This window comes from Diplotaxodon limnothrissa, linkage group LG3 (assembly GCF_057381915.1).
Source record: "Diplotaxodon limnothrissa isolate DT_005_m linkage group LG3, D_limnothrissa_male_GT1.1, whole genome shotgun sequence".
In the NCBI taxonomy this organism is placed as follows: Eukaryota; Metazoa; Chordata; class Actinopteri; order Cichliformes; family Cichlidae; genus Diplotaxodon; species Diplotaxodon limnothrissa.
The window spans coordinates 52,950,363-52,965,437 of record NC_140598.1 but is presented as its reverse complement, the minus strand read 5'-3'; the positions used below and the strand labels follow the sequence as shown (position 1 = coordinate 52,965,437).

Genomic DNA, 15,075 nt, shown 5'->3' with positions numbered 1-15,075 from the left:
TCCAACATCACGTCTTTTGTTCTTCCGGTGGACCAAAATCACATTTTGTACCCTATTATTGGCCAATGACTCAATCTGCAGTGGCTGCATATGTTTATGAGCTGTCACATTTCTTGGAATAATTTTTAAAAGGCATTAATAACCAGATTTGTTGAGGCTTAAAAGTACATAGTGCTCATTAAATTAAATTAAATTTTATTTATATAGTGCAGTATCAACATCAACAATAACAACTCTCGTCTAAAGACCCTTTTTTATCCATCTATTCTCTTCCGCTGTCCTTATCAGTGTCCTGGGGAGGGGCTGAAGCCTATCCCAGCTATCATAGCTACCAGAGCCATGAGCGCAGGTATCAGCACAAAGCAAAGATGACGATTGATTCTACTATAGAAACATGAAGAGGTAGAAGCTGAGGCTTTAAGCTTCATCACTGCCTTTGTTACCTGTTGAAGTTCAGGCTCTGGCTGCTGGGCTGGGGTCTGCATGTGCTCGGCTTTACCATCACTCTGGGTTCTTGGCTAGCTTAGTGTTAGCGTGCTGTCTGTGCAGAGGCTTGCAAAGAGCTGAAGCAGTGGAATGCAGCTGTTCCTGTCCTGGACACACACGAACTGAAATCAGCTGATTGTAGCAAGTACACATGTTTTTTTTCTTTTCTATTTGCCAGGCACGGATAATCTTTGTAATACAGGTCACAACGTAATTTTAACTGTAGCATGATTACTGAATTTAGTAAGATAACGCATTACAATACTGCATTACTCAAATATGTAACTTTGTTCCAGCACTGGTAAAGACTCCACAGTATTAGAAAAAAACCCTCAACAAAGATGGCCTCCTTTGAGCAGCACTTGGTGACAGTTGAAAGGAAAAACTACTTTTAAAAGCTCTAGCAGAACCAGGCTCAGGGAGGAGCAGCTATCTGAGGCGACGGGCTGGGTGTGAGGGGAGGGAGGACAAAAGTCACACTGTGGAAGAGAGCCAGAGATTAATAATAACTAATGATTAAATGCAAAGTGGTGTGTGAACACACGGGGAGTGAATGAAGAAGAAACTCTCAGAGGAGGAAGCTGGAAACAAATATCATGTGACGCGACACCCTTCGCGTCTGCGTTGCTTCTATTTGTGGGCTTATCTAATTGTTTACTTATGGTGTGTCTGAAACTTCACCTGCAGCCGCAGTAAACTGCTTCCATTTTTACTTTAAAGATAATCACTGAGGGTGATTGTTCTCAAAGAGCTTGTCAGTAATTGTTTTGAAGTATGAAATATTGATGTGTCATTTCTGCAGCGGCGGGCTGCGATAAGGGAAGCACTGCAGAATCCAGCGAGCTTAAATGCTCTGGGTAAAATGGGCCGAAGTCTTTAGCTCGTGTTGGGGTTTGTTCCTCTTACCTCACATTTTGGATGTTTACAGTTGTTGACCTATAAAAGATTTCTTAGTTCATTTCACAATAATATTGTGTAATTAATTCATGAAGGCTTTTAAAAAGTGGCAATCTGAAGAAAGAGCTGCGAGGATCACACATTTCTCCTCCTTTATCTTCAAGTCCTCCGCTCACCCCCACCTCCCCCGGCACTCCCACTCCTCCAATGACACCTGTATCGCCGGGGGCGCCCCCGGGAGCAGCCAAGCACACCTGTAACCACCTGCACACCATCGGGGGCCTGGGAGGCAACAAGAACATCTGCACCCGCTGCAACCAGAAGAAATGGCCGCTAATGAGGAAGCCGTCAGCCCGCAAAGCAGAGCTGCGGCACAGTAACTGTGTGGAGGTCACAGTCCTGGCTGTAGGCAGGTGTGTGTGTGTGTGTGTGTGTGTGTGTGTGTGTGTGTGTGTGTTTGAATCATAACTGAAGGACAAGCCTGGGTGTATTACTGCCTTTTGATGATTTTCCTGCCTTTAAAATGTTCTCAGAATCGCATCACGAGGTGGTTTAATTAGCAGAAGTAAATGAAAAATGACACACTGTTTGCCCCAGAGGGACACTAGGCTTGAGTGCACACAGACACACACACGGCGCTAACAATCAAACATTAACTCTCGAAAATATTCACACTTCATTTAAAAGGCACAAGCATCTCATGCACTTTGATACCACACTGGGAGGTCAGAAACTTGTGGTCAGACTGCTCCACGTGCCACTGTTAACAGCACAGGTCCTCACAAAACCGAGACACGAACATTAATAAGCAGACTTCTAATATCTTATTCAGGATATCACCAGGACTGTCATGTTGACTAGTGAGTGTTCACTCAACTCTAAAGCATTAATCGATGACAGGAGCTATTCTTACAATTTAATAGACATCAAGCTGCTTGCAGAAAGCATGTGTATTTGGTCCCCTTGTAGAAAATCAGTATAAAACATGACCTAGCTTCAGGTTGGAAAAGCCAATCCCGAAGTACCTGCATTCTCTCTTAAAGCCACCAGATGGCGATAGCTGTGGTTCCAAAAAGAGTTCTGGTCCTGTAGAAGTGTGTAAGAAAATTAGTTTCTGATATCACATGCTTATTGGCTGATGAGTTGTGGCTGACAAGTCATTTTTAAGCGAGCGACCCGCCCCTCTCCATCACATTTGTTTTTTGCAAATAAAATGGTGTTAGCAAAAATGCTTTCTTAAACCAGCGGACAATGTTGCAACAAATGTGAGGGTACCATAGACAGATAAAACGGTGTAATCACAGTGATGTCACTGGTTAGTGTCTTATTTTAAAAAAAAAAAGTAAAAGTATCAAGCATTTTCGCTGTTGCCTGCTTGTTGTTTAGAAACTGGACATGGCAAGGAGCTGCTCTGACTGAGCTGTGAGAAACCATAGACACTGCATGTTCATTGGCGAACAACTTTTGATTGAAAAATTGTTCGTCAATGAACATAATCCTATTTTCTGGCTCTGGTATTGACCTGAAACTGGCAACTGAGCGCATAATGTAATCAGAAAGAGAGCCGAGGGCTGTTGAGGCGGACAAGTCGCCCCCTACTGGTCATGAGGGCAAAGCATGCAGCTTTAAGGCACTTCTCCACCGGGTTCACCTATGTCCATCTTTTACAATGTCTGTGCAGGGAATTTGGACACCCTCATCATCAACCCAATGATCCTGCAGTGTGCAGGAATTTTTCTGGTTCTTCTTGTGTTTGTGTTCAATGTCCAGACTTTTAGTTTCAGTAATTATAAGAAGAATTCACCACAGTGAGAATTAAATCCTGGCAGTGTACTCCCATCATAAATCTAGTGCCGCTGTGTCCTAGATCCAGTTTAAAGTAAAGAGACCATTTCTCAATCCACCAGTGAGGCCGGGAAAGTGTGCAGCCTCTTCGCCGTCACGCAGCCTTCCTCAATGTCCCGCTGAGAGCTGATTGGGATGCGAAGAGGTTTCTTTTCATTTGCGCACTTAGATGAATGGCGCCGTATGCACAGGGGTCAGCATGACCTGGATACAAATATTCATTTGCTGATTTAATTAAAGCTTTAGAGTGGGCGGATGAGAGAGATGTCATGTTTAGGTGAGTAAGAAACCAAGAAAGAGAGTGTGTGTGTGTGTGTGTGTGTGTGTGTGTGGCTCTAAGAATGGCTTATGACCTGAGTTTCTGTCCTAGATCACTCAATAACAGACCATTTTCTGTTTTTAACTTGGTCATTTTTCCATGTAAATATAATATTTATGAAGTGCCACCTAAATTCTCTTTTATTTTTAGGTAAAAATATGATTCTTCATACACTCTACTGTATATATGTAGTCATTGTCATGTCAGCTGCTTAAGAACAGGGGTTTGAGCCAGCCCTGCGACCTGGACCAGCTCTCTCATTTGGATCGCAGGCTGCACAAACATTCAAACCCTTCTATCGTTCTCAGGTTCCGCGTGACAAAGTGTGAAAAACCAGCCAGGGAGCGGCGAACTCTGCTGATATTAGACTCTAATGGGAGCGTCCCCGCATCGCCCACAGCGGTGGAGCCGAACAGTCGACCAACATCCAAGTCCCCTCAGGTGTTTGTGTGTGTGATGAAAATGTTACCTGTTTCTGCTTTTGTCTTGCCTGCAGAAGAGCTCCGTTTCTTATGTATCCATAAATATTTATGCGTGCACATATCTCACATTCCTCTCTTTATAATATGCACTATATTACTCAACCATCCACATCATTGCATTTAGTTGTTTCAGTCACTTCAATAACCAAAGGTTTATAAAATCACTGCTATGGTGTGGGGCTGATTTTCAGCAGTTGGTCTCAGCCCTTTAATGTTTCAGCATAGCGAGATATCTTGGACAATTTCACGCTCCCAACTTTGTGGGAACGGTTTGGGGATGACCCTTTCCTGTTCCAACATCACTGCACACCAGTGCACCAAAGAAAGGTTCATAAAGACATAAGAGAATTTGGTGTGGAAGACCTTGACTGGCCTGCACAGAGTCCTGACCTCATCCTGATCCAACACCTTTGGGGTGAATTAGAGTAGAGACAGTGAGACAGGCCTTCTTATCCAACATCAGTGTCTGACCTCACAAATGTGCTTCTGGAAGAACAGTAAAAAATTCCCATAAACACTCCTAACCCTTGTGGGAAAGCTTTAGAAAATGCCTGAAGGTACTGAACTACACGCGACCTGTCATTTCGGCTCTAAACTTTGTGCTTTTAGGTAACAAGTCAGTAAAATGCCTGCAACACTTACAGTAGAAGTCTGCAAACACTCAGGTCCAGATGGAGACTTCTAGTGAATAAATATAAACACATGGCACTAGAGAAATATTACTTCTAGTATTTTCAATAAGAATAAATGAGATGGAGTAAAAGCTGCATTCATGGACAGTAGTTTTTAGTTTCTGTTCACTGATGCTGTTTATTGCAGTGGCTGTAAGAAAAAACGAATAAACGAGTCTTTAAAAAATTCATCATGCAGAGCTGGAGAAAAAAAGAAGACCAGCCTCTGGCCTGCTGTCTTCTGTTTACATCACAGGAAGTCTGGTTTATGAAATGCTGTGCTCCAGGTGATCGTGAGCAGCATCCACTCGTCTCTTTTCGATGTCTAATTTAGTGTTTACAGGAACAGGAAGCTGCGTCGTCCTGTTGCTGCCGTTAAACAACAGAAATTTCCTCGCAGATAACGTGTTTTCATATTCTTCAAACAAAAACAAACAGTGAACAACAAAAAAAGGTGCTTTCAGGCGCTTTGCAGCAAACTGCAAAGGTCTTTAGAGAAATCGGGTGGGTGGTGCTCCTGCTGTGAAATTAGCCATCAAGGTGAATCCTTGATCATCACATTTAATGTTCATTCACACACGCTCTACGTGGACGGACAGCTTTACCGCGACCTCGGCACCACACCGTGGTTATATTAACTGCACTCCAGATAAGAACCCGCTACACTCTTTTCTTATTCATTCACACTCTCTCCTTTAACATGAGTTTAAGCTAGTAATATCAATATGATGTCATAGCAGATATAACACCGTCACCCTCCGTCATTGCTTTAATTGGAATGTTTCCGTTTCGTTTCTTTTTTTTTGTTGTCGCTCACAGTTCATGTGGTTTCTTTCTTTCTCTTGTCTTTCACTGCTGTGGTCACCTACTTCCCCACTCACCTACAAACAACACCCTCTATTTCTCCATATTTTCACAACACGATCACGCAAACACATCAGCTCAACGGCAGCACATTCACAACAGCCTCACAGCACGCACAGACTTGCAGGACACATAAGCAAGCCACGCTTGTTCATATTAGTGAATATTCACACACATAGTCAGACTTATGGAGTCTCTCACCACACTTCTTTCTCTCTTTCTATTTATAAACAAGGGATGTTTCCATATTCTCTCCACCTGTCTAAACGAAACACCCAGCATACATCATTAGACATACACGCACAATTAAGGGCATGCTGAGGTTTGTCACATGGAATGTAAATGGAGCTGGCACCAGAGGAAAGAGGTTAAAGATATTTAACCAGCTTAAAAAACTACAGGCAGATGTTGTTTTATTACAAGAAACTCACAGACCTGTCACAGGTTTAAATGAACTTAAAACACCTGAGTTTCCTAACGTGTTTGCAGCCGGTTATAATTCTAGACAACGGGGAGTAGCAATTTTAATACATAAAAATGTTAATTTTACAGTACTCGATACAGTTATAGATCCAGAGGGTAGATTTCTAATTATTAAACTATCAATATTGAACAAAAAACTATGTATTGTTAGTATATATGGTCCAAATGTTGATGAACCCTCATTCTTCCACGGTTTTTTTAGTGCACTCTCTGAACACCTTGATTGCACACTCATTCTTGGCGGTGACCTCAACCTTGGACTAAATGAAGAAATGGATAGGCTCAACACAACAGGAACTCAGCGCAATTGGCAGTCCACAAATATAATCAAACAGTATATGAGCGACTTTGGTCTTTGCGATGCATGGCGCTCTCTTCACCCCACCAGTAAGGAATATACTTTTTTCTCGCATGTTCATCACTCTTACTCTCGTCTGGATTAGTTTTTGGTCAGCAGCTCACTGCTGTGTGACATTTCAGACACTGAGATTCATCCTATAGCTGTCAGCGATCATGCTCCTGTATCTTTAACACTAATGCACAAGAATAATACTACGCCAAGTAAAAACTGGAGATTTAATATATCACTACTTAAAGATGAAGACTTTATTAAATACTTTAAAAAGGAATGGACTTCATATTTAGACTTTAATGACACTCCCGGAATATCTGCTTCTGTTCTATGGGAAGCAGGGAAAGCTGTGATGAGAGGTAAAATAATTTCTTTCTCATCACACAAAAAGAAAGAAGAAAACAAAAATATTCAGGAATTAGAAAAAAACATCAAAACACTAGAAGAAGCCTACGCGTCCCACCAAGATCAGGAAACATTGAACAAAATATGCAAAACAAAACTAGAATTAAATGAAACTATTAATAAAAAAACACAATTCCTTATACAAAGACTTCGCTTGCAGAATTTTGAACACAGTAACAAATCAGGTCGATTTCTAGCTAACCAGCTAAAAATAAATAAAGAAAAAACAACTATATGTGCTGCTAAAGATTTATCGGGGAACACAATATATGATCCTGGAAGAATAAACAACATTTTTAGGGATTTCTATGAAACTTTATACTCACCACAAATAAACCCATCTAAAAATGAAATTGATCTGTTTCTTGACAACGTAACTCTTCCAAAATTACTAGACAGTCAAGCAATGGAACTGGATTCGCCACTGACGCCAAGTGAACTCCAGGAAGCCCTGATAAGTATGCCCAATAATAAGGCTCCAGGTCCAGACGGCTTCCCTGCAGAATTCTACAAAGAATTCTGGACAATTTTGGCACCAGTATTCCACAGCATGTTGCAGGAAATCGAGGAAAAGGGCAGACTACCACCAAATATGAATTCTGCCAACATTAGTCTCCTGCTAAAACCAGGCAAAGACCCTTTATTTCCCTCAAGCTATCGTCCAATTTCTCTTTTAAATGTAGACCTTAAAATAATCTGCAAAGCTCTCTCAAAGAGATTAGAGAAAATGACCCCCCTCTTAATTCATCCTGACCAAACTGGTTTCATAAAAGGTCGGCACTCCTCAACAAACACTCGTAGATTACTTAATTTAATAGACTACTCATACGATAAAAACATCGAAACCATAATATTATCTCTAGATGCAGAAAAAGCATTTGACAGAGTTAACTGGAAATTTTTATTCGCAACTTTACACAAATTTGGTTTTGGAAACTCTTTCATAAACTGGATAAGAATATTATACAATTCCCCAACGGCTCGTATCAGAACAAATGACCAGACATCCTCCAGCTTCTGTCTCCTGAGGGGCACCAGACAGGGATGCCCACTCTCCCCTTCACTTTTTGCAATTTTTATCGAACCTCTAGCAGCAGCATTTAGACAGGCTACAACAATTAAGGGCATAACATGTAAGAACATAGAACATAAAATCAGTCTCTATGCGGATGATGTGTTGCTTTTTCTGCAAAACACACAAACCAACCTCTCTGAGGTAATTACTTTAATAAACTGGTTTTCAAGAGTTTCAGATTATTCAATTAACTGGCCAAAATCTACAGTTCTCCCCATTAACTGCTCCTTCCATAATTCTTCCTCTGCCCCACTGCAATCCGGAAATATTAAATATTTAGGTATTAATGTCTCTCCTAAGCTTTCAGACTTAACTAAACTAAACCACATCCCACTTCTAAAGAAAGTAGAAGGCGATCTGACTAGATGGAAATCTTTACCCATATCACTCATGGGAAGGGTCGCCACTATAAAAATGATGATCTTGCCAAAAATAAATTACTTATTTTTGATGATCCCTAACAAACCATCACAAGATTGGTTCAGATCTCTGGATTCATATATTTCCAAATTCCTTTGGAAAGATAAACCCCCGCGTATTAGCTTAAAAACGCTACAAAGAACCAAGGATAGAGGAGGATTAGATCTGCCTAATTTTCACCAATACTTCTTAGCCAACAGGCTTCAGTTCATCTCAGAATGGTTAAAACATTCCTTCTTAGTTGAGCCCTGGCTAGATGTTGAACAGGCACTATGCAAGGATCTAGAGATTTCAGACCTACCATTTATTAGCTCAAACATCAAAAGACATGAATGCTTTAAAAGTATCAACATCAGCTTTTCTCTGACAGCATGGTGGGAGTTTCTAAAAATAACGGAGTCTTCATTAATCCCATGCAAACGTACACCTATCTGGAATAACCCTGACATATTACAAAACAATAATATGATTAATTTCCCAGAATGGAGTTGTAAAGGAATTAAATACTTAGAACATATATTAGAGGGAACAGAATTTATTCCATTTGACAGACTAGTTAAACAATATGGGATCAACAAGACAAGGTTTTTAGAATATCAACAAATTAAATCCATAGTAAAAAAGAAATTTAACCTCAGTCAAGTTGAATTACAAACACCACTAAGTGCGGCACATTTTTTTACTCTTAAATCCCCCAAATTATTATCTAAAATATACAGAACACTTTCTAAATTAGATGAATCAATATCCCTTCCTACTGCAAAGTGGGAAGCAGATTTATCAGTCAACCTAGACCAAAACTTCTGGTCTCAGATTTGCTTAAAAACTTTCAAATTAATTAAAAATCCCAGTCTGCAATTAATACAATACAAAATACTTCATAGAGTGCACTATACAGGTCATCGGATGTTCAAGATGGGCTTTACATCTTCCAACAACTGCTCACACTGTCAAGGCAATACACCAGACAATTACATCCACGCTCTTTGGTTCTGTCCACCAGTGCAAAAGTTTTGGCGCGAGATATGTGAAGACTTATCAAAGTGTCTGAAATGTAACATTCCAACTTCCCCCTTAGTGTGTCTACTGGGCAGCTTAGATAATGTCACTTCAGAAAAGAATATAGCCCATATGATCTTCACTGCCCTATGCATAGCCAAGAAAACAGTCCTCATGAACTGGAAAAATAAAAATAATCTTAATTCTAACCAATATAGAAATTATCTATTAGATTACATTAGTCTTGACACAGCCTCTGCCACCACATTAGATCAATTGCTCTGGGCCCCTTTTATCAGCTCCATCACCTAGTAGGGGTGGGGGGTCATAGTTTGGTCCCGCCTTCACTGTTGTGATTGGTGAGGGGGTAGGGACAGGCTTAGGGCGTCGGGGGGTTCCCCGGAGGCATCTTCCTTGGGGGGCTCAACCCGGGGTAGCGGTCACGTCCGGTTGGGGGCTCTGTTGGCTCTCAGGTGACTGTTTCCTCGCGGCTGCGTGCAGCGGGGCTAGGGGAGGGTCTGTGCTGACGGACGTGGGTTACTGACCTGGCAACCTGGCTGCCCCTGGGTGGGTCCGGGATGGGCGTGAGGTTCTGGGGGCGCTCCGTCTCTGGGCTGGGGCCCGGGCCGGGCCTCGGGGGCTTGGGTCCTGGTTGGTGTGTTGCCGGGGTTGTGGGCGGGTGGGTGCATGGGGGCCCGGCCCTGGAGCAGGGTGCCGCCGGTGCGTCGAGCCGCCTGGGGGGCTCTTCAACTGGTGGGGGGGGGATGGTCACATCTTGCAGGAGCTTTCTTCTCTTCAGGAACTCTCTGCGGGAGGGGGAGATACAGGAGAGGTGGAGGAAGATCTCAGCCTGGGCGTTTACCGTCTTATGTAGTCTGGAAGATGTGTGGATGGTGGGGTGGGTGCAGTTTTCTCTGTGGTGGGGTTGGGTGGACTGTCCAGGGCTCTGTGGAGCCGGAGGGCGCTACTGCACTGGGCCCCGGTCTGATGGGCCTGGGCCCCCCTTCCCTGGCGGGTCGCGGAGGGTGGGAGTGCCTACTGGGGTCAGCGGGGGAGCTGGCCCCAGGGAGGGGTTACCTGCCCCTCCCTTCCTTCCCTCCCCATCTCCAGCTGCCTCCCTCTTCCCGCTCCTCCACAACCACCCACACATGCAGGGCCTTGGAGTGGGGGTATGTCACCAGGGTGCAGTCCCCTTCTGGCTGCCTCTGCCTCAATTTTATCCCACAACTTAGACATTCACATTATTCACACTCTCATTACACATACATATAGGATCTTGGGGGTGGGCACAATCACGGAGTCCAATTTACCATCAGGGTGTATACCTCACCCCTGACGTCGTTGCCCACCTCTCAATTTTAAATACACTTAGTCATTGAGGGCTAGCAGGAGGGACTATGCGCTTACCTGCTGCTCCTTGGCAGGTAGCTCCATGCCCTCCTGGGTTTTAATTGCACCTTAGAACACATATGCATCAACACTACAATGAGCGGGTGGAGGGAGGTTTGGAGTCTTCTCCCACCCCCATTCTCTGCGGCCTGCTGGAGCGGGAGGGCTAGTAGGAGGAGTTGGCCGTCCGACTGCGGTCTGGGGTGTGGGGCCTCCCTGCTGCTGCGGAGTCGGGGTGGTCTGCCTCTCCCCACCGCAGGGAAAAGGGTAACACCACCTGGGTCTGGGTGCAATTCCCCCCTCCAGGGGCAAGGGTACCTAGACCCGGTTTGTAGAGTACGCTTGGGGAGTGTGATTGTGTGTACAGCGTCTCTTTATGTCTGTCTCCACGTTGGTTGAGTGTGGAGTGAGTGCATATGAGAGCATGAGGGTGGGAATGGATGTTTGTGTCTGTGTGTGCCTGTATGTCTGTGTCTATATGTCAGGTTGGGTATCAGACGCCACCTCTCTGGGGACACCTCAGGCCCTCCAAGGTTTGGAGGCCTATCTCCACCCACCACCACTTCCCCTGCCGGTGGCGGACTCCCTCAGGTGTCGGTGTGTTGGTGGTTCTTTGTGTCTGGGGGTGGGCGTCCGGGTACACACCGGCTCACTCCTTGGCGGCCGCTTGTCGGGGCCTGGGGCCTGGGGCTCGCTCGGGCCCCCTTTGGAGGTGGGGTGCCCCCGGCCTCTCGGCCTGGGGCTCGGTCACTCAGGCGCAGCTGGGGGCCGGCGGAGCTCACGGGCGCGTCACTGCAACTCCCCCTGACTTCTGCTCCGCGGCTGCTGGGCGAGCCCTCATCTGGGACTCTCCTCAGCTCTTACTGGAACAGTGGCGTGGCTGCCCCTCTGTTGGTCTTCCATGGTCTCTTGTGTTCTGGGGGCCTCTGGATATCTGGAGTTTTGATCTCCTCCATACCCGCTTCACACCCTGGAGGACGGGGCTGTGGCCCCCCCACACTCCCTAGCAGATCATTACATGGAGAAACCTTTGGAATGCAAGCATGCTGATCCACACAGGTATGCACACATGGGTATTCACAGACGCGGACTAAAGCTTTCTTGGCTGCTGCCTCAAAGCACACTGTGCGCTGTCTATCTTGCGTGCTGCACAATATCGTTTATTATTTAGTAAATATTGATATCTATGGCTAGCTAGTTTATTGTGATGGTGCTTTGTTTTCTCTATTATTATGTTGCTCTTTGTTGTTTGCTGTCTCCTCTGTTTGTTTTTTTTGTTTGTTTTTTTTTTTTTTTCTCCATACAGGTGACCCAGGAGTTCTTTTTTTTTTCTTTTTTTCTCTCTCTTCCCCCCCCTTCTCACCGTCTCTTCTCCCCTTTGGTTTTCTTTCTTTCTCTCCCCCTCTTTCTCTCATTCATTCCCCCTGTCCTATTTATTAAAAAAAAAAAAAAAAAAAAAAAAAAATGACAAAGGATGAACTGAAGCTCTGCCATCACGTAATGTCGCATACTGCTGTTTCTGATGTCATTTAAAAAAAAAAAAAAAAAAATGTTCATTCACACATGTGAGCATTTCTTCTTGATGGATGCTAGCCGTAAACAGCTAATCGTCACACGACTCTGTTTTACATGGCTGTGTTTTTGTTTTTTTGCTCGTTTGCAAAACCAGTGAGAGTGAAAGATACCGCCGAGTGACATATGACATGGGTGGTAAATACTTTACAGAGTTACCTAGGCAACCAGAGACTGGAATGTCTGCTAGTGACCGACGATCGGCTTCAAAGCGATGTGCCTAAACATGAACAGCAACCTGACGAGTTGTTCTCTACTCCAGTAGCATTGAGGTTGGCAGCAGACCATGAGAACTGGACGGGTAACCAGCTCTGACGGGGGGCAGTTGGCTCAAGTTGCTGTTTAAAAAAGAAAGCTACGTATATGTTCTGTATATTTACAGCCATATACAGACAATGCACTCTCTGAGAAATGTTGCCAGAGACACAAAAGTGCAGAAATATCAATATCAGCTGCAGAGGCAACGCCAGAGATGAAAAGGAGAGAGGTTTTCTCCTTCTGCATTAGTGGATCGGTGAACTCGCCACACACTGAGTGCACAGTCCTCAACACTTTTTTGTTTTGAAGTCTTTGAGTACGATCATTCTTTAAAACTGGCTGCACATGCTGATGAACGAGACATGAGGGCTACTTCACAAAGCACTAAACTAGAAGGTGTCAAACATAAGGGCCCGGGGCCAGGATTGGCCCAGGAAAGACTCCATTCTGTCCCAGCGGACAGCTTTGGAAATGTGAAAGAGGGTATAAATTTGTAACATTTAACTGTATTTTCATAAATTCTACAGTTTTTCCTGCTGATAAAGGTCTTTGTGTTTGTTTCATTTTCTGTCAGCTTTCATGTTGACTTTTACCTTTCTTGGATGGATTTTATAATTTTTTATTATTTTATTTGTTCAATGTGTTAATTAGTCTGTGTATTTTTCTCTCTACCAGGAGCAGACAGACAGCGTGGACCAGGGGAAACGATAGAAAACCAGGTAAAGTGTGTTTGCATCGGCTGCACGCGTGTCTTAATTTTTCAGAGCTGTTTACATATTCTTTTATATTTCTTACAGCTATTAAAAAAGGAGAAGAGGAGCAACATCTGGACACTTTTTAAACCCAAATAAGAACTTTCAACATCAGTGCAGGAGGGACAGATGGATCCGGGAATCGTCCCCCTGTCCTGTCGCTCCACAGGGAGTGATGCGCTGCTGCTGCTGATGGTGGTGGTGATTTTACAAGTAGAGATGGCTCAGGTGTGTCTACTTGAAATGGTAGCTGGACAGCAGTGCCTCGCCCAGGAGTGTCAAAAAGTAAATGGAAAAAAAAAGCCGGGCAACTGCTTGATGTAACGATGGAGGCTCGACCAGCGCTGTCCCTCCCAAAAACTACAGCCGTACTCCTCAAAAAGCAACTGGTCCGTGATGCTTGTGCATTACAGTTTCACAAGGAGGTTTTAAACACGTATTACTTGGTTTATTTGTAGAACTAAATCCCAGGAACAGGTCTGTGAACCAGTTCAGGTCATCATTAACCAAACAGGAAGGAGTATATCGTGGCCAGACGCTAAACGGGAACATTAGCAGGCGTGACCAAAGCAAGGTTCTCACATCCTGTAATCATATGAACAGGATGACAAACTGTCCTCACAGTGCATGTCAACCTGATCGTCCCTTTTAATAAGAACTCCGGGTCAAAGAGCAAATCGGTTCAAATATTCAGACACGAGCCGCTCGCTGGATGTTTTCTGTTAGTCTGTTATTTCTGTTCTTTTTTGTCCTGTGCAGCATCCTGCTAATACATTCAACTTGGAAGATATTAGCATACATTTGGAGTCTAGCCTGGTAATCACTCCTTTTAGCTCCGTTTTTGGTCTCCACCACCGTGACAGAGAATTAAAATGAAAAAGCAAAACCTAAAAGACAAACTGAAAGCAGCTGATACACATACTGCACTGGTCCCACTCTAGATTTGTTTTTTTGTGCTATAGTGTATCCTTAATAACAAAAATACAGTTTATATCAGTGTTGTGTTATATTAGCGTAGAGAACACGTATGAAACACATTCTGAGTTAAAACCTTTTGTAAACACATTAAAGTAAAAAGGGCGACGCTGTGATGTAGTGAGCCTCAGTATGAACTGTTGGTTTTTATGAGGCTGTTTGTTTTCTTATCGACTTCGTTCTGCCTTGACTTAATTTATCAAAGCCTTTTTTTTTTTTTTTAATTTAGCCTGGATTTATTGTATTGTAGCGTGAGCTGCCTTTATTATATTCCATCCTGAGAGCAGATACTGCACAAATGGTTTAATCCATTGTGGATTATGTTATCAGCAGGCCCACCAGGATGTAAGCCTTATTTTCTCTTTCTAATGAGATGTGCCTTTCGTTTCTAAACGTGCTTGTGCTCGCACAGGTGTGTCGAGGCAAAGGTCAGATGGTAGGTGCTGTGATTCATTCTGTTTACTGTATCAAGAATCGTTTACTGTGTAGAGCAGAGTACTGAGTGAGTTACATCTTTAAGGAAATAGTCTTATTGTGAATGTAACCTCTTAAAGTGAGTACGTGAGGATGGCCTAGTGCCATGGGCTGATGCAAGATGAGGTGTGTACTCATTTTCACTCTTTATCCTATCACTTTTGTGGCCATGCTAACTTTGCTCTTAACCTCTAAGGAAGTGGGCAAAAAGCCTATAAACACAGTGGATCATGTTGCTTGTGGCCATAATTTCGGCAGGTTTGCTCTGTGGTCACCAAACCAAAGACGTCTCTGGAACATTGCACTAACGTAGATCAGCGTAAATATGATGTTATATCAGAGTTTCATGTGATGCTG

General features: G+C 43.7%; 1 protein-coding gene across 1 annotated transcript in view; it reads left to right on the top strand.

Moving 5' to 3' along the window:
• The window catches only part of rell1 (RELT like 1), a 37,851-nt gene extending 23,382 nt beyond the window's left edge, over positions 1-14,469 (top strand). The window contains exons 5-8 of the mRNA XM_085349555.1: positions 1,548-1,796; positions 3,856-3,988; positions 13,193-13,236; positions 13,315-14,469. Of these exons, the coding sequence (XP_085205681.1) occupies positions 1,548-1,796; positions 3,856-3,988; positions 13,193-13,228 (418 nt within the window). The 3' untranslated portion in view covers positions 13,229-13,236; positions 13,315-14,469. The remainder of the gene's footprint in view (positions 1-1,547; positions 1,797-3,855; positions 3,989-13,192; positions 13,237-13,314) is intronic.
• The last annotated feature ends 606 nt before the right edge of the window (positions 14,470-15,075 follow it).